Source organism: Pongo abelii, chromosome 2, assembly GCF_028885655.2.
Source record: "Pongo abelii isolate AG06213 chromosome 2, NHGRI_mPonAbe1-v2.0_pri, whole genome shotgun sequence".
In the NCBI taxonomy this organism is placed as follows: Eukaryota; Metazoa; Chordata; class Mammalia; order Primates; family Hominidae; genus Pongo; species Pongo abelii.
The window spans coordinates 30431268-30444594 of record NC_085928.1 but is presented as its reverse complement, the minus strand read 5'-3'; the positions used below and the strand labels follow the sequence as shown (position 1 = coordinate 30444594).

General features: G+C 35.7%; 1 protein-coding gene across 31 annotated transcripts in view; it reads left to right on the top strand.

Annotated features, from left to right (window-relative positions):
- Positions 1-13327, top strand: part of BBX (BBX high mobility group box domain containing) — a 280471-nt gene that overhangs the window by 245229 nt on the left and 21915 nt on the right. For all 31 annotated transcript variants that reach the window (XM_003776175.5, XM_003776174.5, XM_054551569.2 and 28 more), the window contains one exon: positions 2521-2669. In XM_003776175.5, the coding sequence (XP_003776223.1) occupies positions 2521-2669 (149 nt within the window). The remainder of the gene's footprint in view (positions 1-2520; positions 2670-13327) is intronic.

The following is a 13327-nucleotide window of genomic DNA, read 5'->3' as shown; positions in this document are numbered from 1 at the left end:
GGCTAATTCTAAGGCTCTAGGTCATCACAAAGTAGTGAGGTAGAAATTATTTCCCATAGTGCTGGCTCTTTAAGATTATTTTTATTGAAATGATATATTTATAATTTTATGTATTTCATTTCTAATATTTTTAAAAATCCAAAGTACTTCACATTAATTTTGCTTATAATTTTATATATTTCATTTCTAATATTTTTAAAAATCCAGAGTACTTCAAATTAGTTTTCCTTACATTTTGCTTAAGTAATGACATGAAAATCCTCGTATTTCAGTGTCAAATTATAGTTTAAATGCAGAATACCATTTTAAAATGACCCGCAAGCATCTAGACCAGTGCTCTCTGTAGTCTAGAATTACTGCCACTGCCTTGTGGGTCTGCTCACTGAGAGAGGAGCAGGTGTTACGTAGGCAGTGTGAGGTCCTAGGGGAATAAAGCAAGCATTGAGGCTTCCCAACAGAAGCATTTCTCTGATGCTTCTGTTAGAAACTGCTGAAGCTGTAAGAGAGATTTTCATCAAGTTTCTTTGAGGAACAAGATAAGTGAAACAATCTTGAAAATCTGTTCCTGAAAAGAGATTGGTATGTGGATTGTATGTGTTTGTTTTTTAATCATTTCTGAGGAAGGCACATGTGTATAACTGGGAGATGCTTTTTTATAGCTTTAAATTAACAGTAAACTTCAGTGCCTTTTCCTCCTTTCTCCCTTTAAATATTGGCCTGTCAGGATTCGAGTATTTGGGTTTGCCTTGTTTAGAACACGCCAGTATAATACTTAAGCAGGGAGAAATGCCATTTCCTGTCAGTCTGCTCTGAGATTTGTAGATGAGCATTTTAAACCTTTTTTTATCTCAGAAAATGTGCTACCTGTTAACTGTAGCCAAGAAAAATTCTCTCAGTATTGACAGATCTAATTTTATAGACTTCTCTAAGAAAAACATAAATGATTATTATTGTTCTCTTTTTAAGAAAAGTCTCAAGAGACCTTATGAGTTACGTCTCACATTTTCAGTTTTCTTTTGGGTATTCAGAGTATTTGAAAAATTCACAACTTATAGACAGCTTTCTGATAGTATTTAATTAGTATCCAATTGTATCTGATTTTCCATCAGAATAAACATTTTTTAACTAAATGAGAAATGGTGATGTTATTAAGGGGAAACATCACCTCCACCCGTTACCCTTTATTGCTGTGATAGAACTTAGTACAGTAGTTCCCGCTTAGCCATATTTTTGCTTTCTGTGGTTTTGGGTCTGAAAATACTAAATAGAAAATTCCAGAAATAAACAACTCATAAGTTTTAAATTATGCACCACAATGAGTAGCATGATGAAATCTCGTGCCATCCCACTTCATTCCACCCACTGCATAAATCATACCTTTGTCTATCATATTTCACTGTACAATATGCATGTATAGGAAAAAACATAGCATATGTAAGGTTCAGTACCGTCAGCGGTTTCAGGCATCTATTGAGGGACTTGGAGTATATCCCCCCTCCAGTAAAGGGGTGCTTCCACAATTGCCATTTCCTGTTGACCATTCAGTTGGTCATCTGACCCTCTTATCTCTGCTTCTCAACTCTTGTATATTCCTCCAAAACAGTTGTAGTTAAAAACATTTTTAGGACACCCCTTAGCTAGCAGCCTAACACATTTGCTTCTTTTAAGCTGGTACTAAAATTGCTCTCCTCTTCCCAATACACCTTCCATTTTCCATCTGCCAGGCACAGCAGTTGTCCTACAGCCTCTTCCATCTGTCTAGGTTGCATGTTAGTTTAATAAGTCTCACCTAATGAAAGCCAGAAGCCAGCCTAGGATCCAGCAGGCATGTTGCCATTGCTGTGGGACCCTAGAGACAGTCAGCACCAGCCCAGAGATTGCCCAGCTTTACTGGTGGCATTTCTGAAGTCATTGATGATTTAAGTTAAAGCATGTTGCCTCTATGCCATTGCATTCGTTGAAAACTGGCTTTGCTTTGCTCATTGAATATTTTGTCTTCATTCTAGTCAACTCTCCAGAATGTTTTCCTAGTACTAATGCTTTTTGTTTGTGTATGTTTTAATCAAACAGTAGTCAGTACATTTTTTTAAAGAAACTAATCTTACAAAACTACCAGTATATCATATTACCAATAAGCTTACCATATATACATGTATTTGAGTCTGTAAAATGAGAAACTATATGAATAGAGTATGCTTTGTACTGAACTTTATGAAAAACTCCCATGCCAGTGGAGAGAATGCCAAATTCCCCACTTCAGAAATATTCTAATATTATAAATGATGTTTCTACTTTTCTAAGGTAATAACATAACCTGTCATATGAGTTTACTAAGAAAACTGTGTTGGTAAATCTCAAGCATTTCAGAAAAGTTGTTTTTTTCCTTGCACAGAATTTACTTACATGCCCTAATTCCCAGAGACCCTGTTTTCAAATAGAATATCCTAAAATTTATTTCATGTCATTTTCTGTGTCATATTTGGTCATGTGCTGATTGATTTCCCTCTCCCCTTTTAATAGCTCCGCAAAGCTGGATGAAGAATTTGAAAAAAAATTCAACAGCCTCCCTCAATATAGTCCTGTTACATTTGACCGGAAATGTGTACCTGTCCCAAGAAAAAAGAAGAAGACTGGAAATGTGTCCTCAGAACCGACTAAAACCAGCAAAGGTTAGGTGTGACATGTACCTTCCTGCCATGTGGTCAGAATCTCAAGTGACCCTTCAGCTAAGCTTTTAGCTCCCTTTAGACATGTAATTGGATTTGGAATTGAGGCAGTAGGGAGTTAGAATCTCAGGTTGCTTTCCAAGGTTATCTTTGTCCCTTTTTTTCTTCCTTATTTTCTGTAGCCTCTGTCCATTGGCATCTCAGTCTGTATATTTGCCCGTAATGGTGTAGCTAAGCTTTTGCAAAAATGTTACACGTGGTCTTCAACCTCCTGCTCTCCAGAATTCTAATTTGGAATGTTAACCATTTCTTGAACAGAAACTGCGGGTTGAGTCCAGTTCTTCTGTTCCCTGTATCCGCAACAGGTTGAACTCTGGGACTGTAAATCATTCTTTTCACCTGATAAGCAGATGCTAACTACTCTTTACTGGCATTATAGACCAAAGGAAAATAAAACTACGTGAAATCCTCCAGCAACATCTATATATGTATATATATATATTATATATATATATATATATATATATACATATAAATTGGTTTTGTTAAATTTAAAAAATGCTTTGTTTAGTATATTCATTTTCAAGTAATCAGCTTCTCCGCTGCCTATATCAGGGAAGCTTTTTTAAAGTTATCAGCATGACTTGGATGGATCTCAGCATTCATCAGTGACAATGCTGCAGTCCTAAAGGGGACTGTAAGAGGGTGGGGGCATTTTCAGTGGTCTCATCACCTGAGACCACTGTTGACATTTGTGGGACAGGCACTGGAGTACTAAACATCTTGCCCTTCAAGCACAGTGAAGGACTGTACTACCCAAAATGGCAATATTGCTTTCATTGAGAAACTTGCCTTCTGATTTTTCTTAAGGTCTAAAGATTGGTAGGGAAAATGTACCTCTAGTTTTCCATACAGATATGAAATACTTCATTCAGTTGGTTCTTCTATAAGGACATGGAATAGAGAGATGACGAACTTGGGTGGCTGAGCTGTAAGTGCTTTCAAGATCAAACTCTAGCAGGATTTGCTGGAAGAGTTATTTTAATTATCCTACAAAAGTTGCTGCCTATTGCCTGCTTCATCAAATTGGATAATTTAATCAAATCAGATTAATTCCATTCTTTCGTATTTTAAATAGACCAATTAATCGATCAGATATAAATATTAACAAAGAAATATAATTTCATGCATTTTAGGGAATATTTAAGGTATATAGATGAGGGAAAATTACAGTTTATTCTCTGGAGAAACCTGAACCTTTCTCCTTCAAAGCCTAAAAACCCTTTGCACACTGGAATTGACACAACCAAACAGGGTCAATTTGAGATCTGTATCTCAAGACAGAACTGAAAGGTTGAAGAAAATTTCCCCTTCATGATTAAAGCCAGGGAGGTATATAAACGTCATTTTAGAATTAGCTCAGTTTTCCTCTGTGATTAATAAAAACAAGTCTAGTGAATAAAGAACTAAAAAAGAAATGTTGTTGCATCACCAAGTTTGCTCGTCTGAGAAAATAAAATAGGGTCCTATCAAGATCTTCCAAGATAGAAATAAAGTAGGCTTGTTGACAGGTAGGGAGCTGAGCACCATAATGGATTGCCAAATGAAATGATAGTCTCTGTGCCCTGGAGATATTTAGGAATAGGAAAAGTAGTCCATGAGCCCAAAGATGCCAAGTATCTTGAGCTCCCATAATTCTTGGATTTAAAGTTGCTGATAAATACCTGACAAGCCAATAAAATGGAACTTAATTGATAGATGTGCAGGACATTATTCCTTCTTCCACTCCCAAAACATTCACGTTAGAGCTCTGAAGTTGGCTGAATTATCTCTCAGGGAGTGTAACAATAGATTTATTTTTGTAAAGCTATAAAACCCTGAAGTTAGGATCTATTTTCATGAGACCTTCTCTTGGGTCTTAGTTGTCTGTACAATTTTTCTCTCCCAGCTGAGATTAACAGTATTTCTTTTGATGTGAAATAGCTTTTTGGAGCTTTGGATTATACTTCATACAATATCATCTTAACTCTTCCATTATACCTCTCAAGCCACAAAGTCACTGGTTCTTATATAGTATATCAGTAATTACATATGTGGGAAGTCTTCCAAGATGAGATTTTGTTCTGCCTTCAGATTTGTGAAGCAAAATGCAATTAAAATAAGCAGAAATTAAATAATATATTATCTGTTCAGCAAACTAAAGAAATAGTATTTGTGACTGATTGTAATTTGGCATTAGCAGCACCAATATACTAGACTACAAGCTATTATTAATGAAATTATCATACCAGCTGTGCTATAATTGCCTGATCTTTAGGGGATAGAGGAGATTGTTTTCTTAGACTCTAGACCCTTTCCACCTTTGCATAATGAATCATTCAGAGCAAACATTGTGTATAAGATCATTAGTTCATTAGTAAAAGAGTATATGTCCATCAGAAACCTAATTTTTCATCTAATAATTTGCCATTTGTCTATATTTTATTTTTTCATTTGTCATCATTCAATATTCATTATATTTTCCTTCATGACTTATACTAGGTGCCTTTTTAGGTACTTCAGCTTACATAAAATGTATAGAATTTTTCTAAAGTGTAATTTCTAGAAGAAATTTGTATGTATGCATTTATATAGCTGTATATCTCAAAGTCATAGTACCTGCTTGGATTTATTCCTGTTTTCCCAGTAGCCTCCATATTCGTATCTGTATTTCTAAGGAGTCTCTTCCTGTCTGTCCCATGGTCATCCTACTATCTGTGCCCCGCCTCTTCTGTCTGTGGCATAGGTCTTGTCAAAAACTCGACAATGAAAAGGGATGAAAATAACTTTAAAGGCCACTTTCCTCCAGCTTGGGCTATGTTATAGAACAGAGCATGATGACAGGAATAGGATTTCCCTTTCCTTCTAAAAATGAATTATCCAGTAAATTCTAATCTAACTAACTCACAATGCAATTCAGCTGAATCAGCCCAAACTTAATGTTTTCTGAGTCATCTCTCTGTTATTTTAAAATATTTTTAAAGGAAAGCTTTAAATTATATGTCTAAATTTAACTGTAACTTCCTAAGAGATTTGTTTTACACATGTTTTTACATGTACTGATAATGGATGAAGCATTGTTTACGAAAGTATTAGAAGTCAGTTCTCTGTAGAATAGTAATTTTTCAGTGGAAGTAGGATCATGGAGAAAAAAAATTGTGTTGAAATTATGCCTCATCTTGACTTACTAGACTCACTTCTTAACCTTATTCCATCTTTACATAGTTCCTTGGCCTATTATCAAACATACTGTTGATCCTTCTTATATTTTTTCAATCCACACTTACATTTTAAGACTAAAATCAAAAATGGTTAAGGCATTGAATATTTTAAAAAATCACAGTGGGAATAAAAGAAGTAGGTTTACAGGATTGAAAAGACAGAATCCTCTGTTTGAGGTGGGGCCAAGCCAATAGTACTTTCAGTCTTACAGAGCCGAGATGTGATGATAGATCTCCTATTAGGAAATTTTAGCTTCCAGATTGGGCAGAGTTCTGTATCTTTCTCCATAACTGTTTGAAAGCCTCCGCTGCCACCAAATTTCTTCAGGAATATGGTGGCAGCACCTTTGCAGGTATAAAATGTATACCTGATACGATTTTGAGTTCCTTAACAATGCATGCATGTCCAGCCCAATGAAGTGGCTCCTCCCTCTCAATGAATCTTAACTTGATTGTGACTGATTGACTCAGAGAACTTATTCAAGTCAGTAAATGCACATGCCCTGCAGGTGGGAGCACATTGCTGTAAATTATTGCATAGGAATATATTTTTTCATTGGGTACTCATTACTTACAAGTCCAATACAGAAATGGTAGCCTAGTCTTAGAAGAAAACCCTTGCTCTTTATATATATACACATATATATAGTTTAAAAACATGAAACTATGGAACCTGGGCAAAAGCCACCACCACCAGAGTTACGCCTGACATTTGTTTCTGACAACAGATGTAAAGAGCAGGTTCACTTAATTCACCGTACTCACTGACCTTGAAAAAGTATCATGCTAGGCTCATGCTGAAGTGGCTCCTGTGTCACTGCAACTTCTCACCCCCAAAACATTCATTTTTCAGCAAACCTTGAACATTAATGTTCTGGAAAGGTTATTGTCAATGTCCTTCTGGCACCCCTCCTAATCTCTCGGCTTGTCGTTTGGCCCTTTTGTTTTCTGCCCAGCTGTGAAGTTGAGGTGCAAAGGAGATTGATACCTTCAGAATACAGGTCATCTGCCCAAAAACTTAAGTGGAGACCTAAGCCAGTTTGCATACCAGCAATGAGTGATTTTTTTTCATAAGCTGAAGCTGACGCAGATATTCCCTCAAGAAATTTGGTAGGGAAAGAGATGGGACAGAAGCTTGAGATATCATAGTAGAGTGAAGAACAGTTGTGAATATTTGTTTTCTGAATGATTCCTTCTAAAAGCCCTTCTGCATTTTACTTTCTACCATTCTTCCTCCTCCATGGATACTTCTACATTAATGTAATAATTGACTAAGGAAAAGATGTAATAGTAAATTTCCTTATATTTGCTATTTATTACAGATTTTGACTTTATTTTCTGTAGACAAAATACCCAACATATACACTATGCTGATTGGCAGAAATCAAATTTTTCACTTCTTGACTCTAAAATGGTTGCTTCTCAGTGACTACAATTAAATCTTATCTATTTCTTTTCGAGTTTGTCACTTTCTTTTTTCATCTGAAGTTGTCATTTACTTAGAGTAGTTTTATATCTATAATTTGGGGGGTGGCCAGAAGAAAAGAATTTTAAAAATTTAAGTTTACAGAAGCTCTTCTATGTACAAAACTACTATGATTGTTATTTTTTCATGTTAAAATTGACAAGCTCTATCTTTAGCTTAGTCTTTAAATTACTTTTTAGATTTCTCTGAGTATGATTGGGTCCAAAAATATATATTTCTTTTCTTCTTTCCTAACACACTGCATACGTCAAATCATTTTGCTTCTGTGAACTACTTCTTTATATCATTCTTCCTATGAGCCAATACCCTATTATTAAGTTATTTTCCTACAGGTAAGTCACTAGGATCTTTATAATCCTGAGTAGTAATTTTTCTCCTTTCTCCTACTTTTGTTTTTCATGACTGCCTATGTATCATTCAGGTCCACCAGCCTAGTTTCTTGGGTTGTATAAAACACATGAGGCAGTGATTGCAAATAGATTTTAGACACCTGTAATATTAGTGTAGTATGTACATGTGATATATTTTCTTTGTACTTGTTAAATTTATTTTCTTTTCTCTTGTTGCTCACTTTTTCCCAAAGAGGCAAACAAGGAAGCATTTCTAGTTTCGTTTCAAACCACCACTAGCCAATTTAGAAGCATTTGCTATTGGTTATTTAGAAGGATTGCTTAGTGTAGTCATCAAAAAACACTTGCACAGATTTATGGTATCAGTAATAACAGCAACAGCTATAATTTCTTGAGCTCTTACTTTGTGATAAGCAGTGCATTAAGAGCTTTATTTGTTCGTGGAATAAATATGGAGAAACTGTCATGTGCTAAGCACCATTGTAGGCATTTAGATTATATCTGTGAATGAAAACAACCCTACTGCCATCAAGATTACATTATGATGGGGGAACCAGACAATAAATAAGCCTGAACAATAAGCAAAATATATAATTTGTTTGAAGGTGAGATGTACAGTGGAAAAAGAATTGGTGGATAGAGCAACTAGGCAAAAGATCAGCAAGAAAAGACTTGAACCAACACTACAAACCAACTAGAACTAACAAATATATAGAACTCTCCACTCAATGGCAGAATGTATATTCTTCACAAGCATACATGGAACAATCTCCACAGTAGACCATATGTTAATCCATAAAACAAACCAATAAATGTAAAAGGATTGAAATAATACAGAGTGTGTTCTCTGACCATAGTACAATGAAATTTAAAAATCAGTAGTAGAAAAAAATTGGAGGAACTCACGAATATATAGAAATTAAATACACTTCTACGTAACCATCACATCAAAAAAGAAGTCAAAGAGAAATCAGAAAGTATTTTGAAATGAATAAAAATGAAGACACAGTATAAGAGAATTTAAGAGATGCATCTAAAGCAAACTTAGAGGGAAAATTATAGCTCTAAATGCCTGTATTAAGAAAGAAATCTCAAATAAGTAGCCTAGCCTTCTACTGTAAGACACTCAAAAAAGAAGAGCAAACCAAACTCAAAGGAAGGAGAAGAAAGGAAATAATGAAGATTAGAGGAGTTGATGAAATGAAATTAATTAATACTAAAACAATAGAGAAAAATCAATGAAACCAAAAACTAGTCCTCTGAAAATAACAAAATTGAGAAATTTTAGCTAGATTGACCAAGAAGAAAAAGAGAAAACTCAAATTATTAGAATCAGAGATGAAATAGAAGACATTACTACTGACTACAGAAATGAAAAGGATTATAAAACAATACTATGAACAACTAAAGCCATAGATGAGATAACATGTATGAAATGAACAATTCCTAAAAAGACACAAACTGCTGAAACTGGCTTAAGAAATAGATAATCTTGATAGATGCATAACTAATAAAGACATTGAACTAGTAATTTTTAAAGTACCTGGGGGAAAAAAAAAAAAAAGCCCAGGCCCAGATGGCATCACCACTGTATTCTACCAAACATTTAAAGAAGAATTTACACCAATTTTTCACAAATGAATCCAGAAATTACAAGAAAAGTAAACACCTCCCAATTCAGTGAGGCCTGTATTACTTTAATGTCAAAGACATTCAAGACATTCTCAAGACAAAGGCATCACAAGAAATGAAAACTGCAGATCAATATCTCTTACAAATATGAACACAGAAATCCTCAACAAAACACTGGCATACCAAATTCAGCAACTTATAAGAATTATACATCATGACTAAGTGGGATTTTACCTCACGACTGCAAGTTTGCTTTAATATTCAAAAACCAATTAGTGTAACATACCCTACTAATAGAATACAAAACAGAAACCACCTGATCATCCCAATAGATCTAAGAAAAGCATTTGATAAAAGTCAATGCCCTTTAAAAAAAAAATACTCAACAAACTAGGGTTAAAAGGGAAATTCCTCAGCCTGATAAAAGGCATCTACAAAAAATACACAGCTAACATGATACTTAATGGTAAAATACTGGATGCTTTCCCCCTAGGCAAAGGGGCAATACAAGAATGTCCACTCTCACCACTTATTCAACATTGGACTAGAAGTTCTAGCCAGGGCAATTAGGTAAGAAACAGAAACAAAAGGTATCTAGATTGGAAAGGAAAAGGTAAAATTATATTTATTCTCAGATAACATGACCTTGTATATAGAAAATCCTAAGGAATCCACCAAAAACTATTACAGCTAATAAATGAGTTTAGTAGAGCTGCGGGTTATAAGATCATTAGATAAAACTTAATTATATTTGTATACACTTGAACAATGAACAATCTAAAAATGAGATTAGGAACACAATTCCATTTACAATAGCATCAAAAAGAGTAAAGTACTTAGAAATAAATTTAACAAACAAAAGAAGTACAGTATAATGAAAAATCATTGCTGAAACAAATATGATAGAAATTAATAGAAAAACATCCTATGTTCATGGATTGGAGGACTTCTTATTGTTAAGATGGAAACACTCTCCCAAACTGATCTACAGATTCAACCCAACCCCTCTTAGAATCCCAGCTGACTTCTTTGTAGAAATTGACAAATGAGTCTAAAATTAATGTGGAATTGCAAGATATTCAGAAAAACCAAAACAATCTTTAAAGAGAAAAAAGTAGTAGTTGATTTCAAAACTAATTACAAAACAATGGTAATCAAGAGAGTGTTGTACTAGAATAAAGATAGACATATAAATCAGTGGAATAGAATTGGTAGAGAACCTGTCATAAACCCATACATTTTTGGTCAACTGATTTTCAACAAGGGTGCCAAGAATATCCAATGAGAACAGTAGAGTCTTTCCAAAAAATGATTTTTGATCAACTATCTACATTCAAATGAAGTTGGACACTTACCTCATACAGTGTACAAAATTTAACTTAGAATAGATCAAAGACTTAAATGTTAAAGCTAAAACAATAAAACTTTCAAAGCAAATGGGCAAATCTTTATAACCTCAGATTTGGCAGTGAATCCTTAAATATGATACCAAAAGCCCAAGCAACAAAAGACAAAATAGATAAATTGGACCGTATCAAAATTTAAATCTTCTGTGCTTCAAAGAACACTGCCAAGAAAGTGAAAATACATCCCACAGAATGGGAGAAAATATTTGCAAATCACATATCTGATAAGAAACTTTTATCTAGACTATATAAGGAATGTTTACAACTCGGCAGTAAAAGACAGCTCATAAAAACGGGCAAGTGATCTGAATAGATATTTCTCTGAATAAGATATATAACAAGTACATGGCCGATAAGTACATGAAAATCCAGTTAACATCATCAGTCATCAGGGAAATGCATATCAAAACCACAATGGGAATGATACCATTTCACATCCTTAGGATGGCCATAATAAAAAAGACAGATAATAACAAATGTTGACAAAGATGTAGAGAAATTGGCCTAATCTTTATTATTTCCTTTCTTCTGGCCAGGATGGTCTTGATCTCTTGACGTCGTGATCTACCCACTTTGGCCCCCCATAGTGATGAGATTACAGATGTGAGCCACTGCGCCTGGCCCACCAACTGTTGAATGAATAAACAATCCATTAAATGGAATATTATTCAGCCCTGATACATGCTGTAGCATGGAGGAGCCTTGAAAACATTATGCTAAGTCAAAAATCACATTATATGATTCTATTTATATGAAATTTCCAGAGTAGGCAAATCTATAGAGACAGAAAGGAGATTAGAGGTTGCTTAGGGAGAGGGGGAATACAGGTATAGGAGGAGTAATATTAAAAAGGTTTGGAATTTATTTTTGAGGTGATGAAATGTTCAAAAATTGGTGCCAGTTGCAAATATCTGAATATAAACACAAGTTTTATACTTTAAGTGGGTGAATTGTATGGTATGTTAATTATATTTCAACAAAGCTGTTTTTAAAAATCAGTTAAAAGAATAGGTTTGTGAGGGAACGGGAGATCAAGCGATGGGCGTGGGGTTGGCTTGCAGTTTTATGTAGAGTGGTCTAAAGATAGTTAAGCCTTGAAGGAGGTGAGGAAGTTAGCCGTGCGGACATCTTGGAGAAGAACATTTTCTAGGCAAGGTAATGGCTGGTTCAGAGATCCTAAAGTCAGGAACACTGAGACTACATGTGCAGACGACTGCCAGGAGGCCCATGCAGCTAGAGAGACTCAAAGGAAAGGAGTGGCAGGATATGAGGTTATGGAGGTAATGGAGCTCTGGATCTCTTAAGTCTTTGTAAGACAGTATAAGATTGCTGACTTTTCATATACACCCAATATAAGAAGTCTGGCTGGGGTGATGCGTTTTTGAGTCTTCAACCTATAGCTGGTATTTATTTTATTTATTTTATGTTATGTTATGTTATGTTATGTTATGTTATGTTATTTCATTTTATTTTATTTTATGTTATTTCATTTTATTTCAAAGCCCTGACAGTGGAGGTAATCACCAGATGAGTGAGAATAGAGACGAGGACAAGGACCAAGCCCAGAGCTTTCCAAAATTAAGAGGTCAGGGAAAAGAATAAGCAAAGGAGACAGAGGGAAAGATCAGTGATGGAGAAGAGAAAAGAAGAGAAGGTGGTATCCTAGAAGCCCAGTGAAGGAGACATTCAAGGCAGAGGGTGTGGCTGTAGGGGTCAGAAGCTACAGGAACAGCCCAGTGCAATAATGACCCACAATTGGCCTTCACAGCATGGGGGTACTGGATGATCCCTTGAAGAGCAGTTTTCCATGAGTGGCAGGGCAGAAACCTAGTTGTAGTGAGTTTAAGACAGAATGCTGGGCACAATGGCTCACACCTGTAATCCCAGCATTTGGGAGGCCAAGGTGGGCGGATTGCTTGAGCCCAGCCTGGACAACATGGCGAAACCCCGACTTTACAAAAAAATACAAAAAATTAGCCAGGCATGGTGATCCCCACCTGTAGTCCTAGTTACTCAGGAGGCTGAGGTGGGAGGATTGCTTGAGCCCAGGAGGTGGAGGTTGCAGTGAGCCGAGATCATCCCACCGCACTCCAGCCTGGTGACAGAGTGAGATCCTGTCTCAATAAATAAATAAATAAAGACAGAATGGAAAGAGAGAAACTGGAGACAGCATGGGCAGCCCTTCTATGGAATTTTTGCTACAGGAGGAATGAAGAACTAAGGCAGTAACTGATGTGAGGGAAGTTAGGTTAGGAGCCACCTTTTTCTTTTCTAAGTTAAAAGAAATTATGTTTGTATACTGGTGGAATGGCCCATTAGAGAGGGAGAAGTGATGGTGTTGAGCTGGACAAGGAGGGTGGGGCTATGCCATGGGTGGAGGAACTGACCAGATGGGAGCATCAAATGGTTCACCTGTGGCCAGAAGGCAGAGCGTGTAGTTGCAGCTGTTGGTAGGTGGAGAGATGCCACCAGGGCTTTGGGAAGGTCAGTGCTGTTGCTGGTATTTCTGATTGTTCACTGAAAAAAA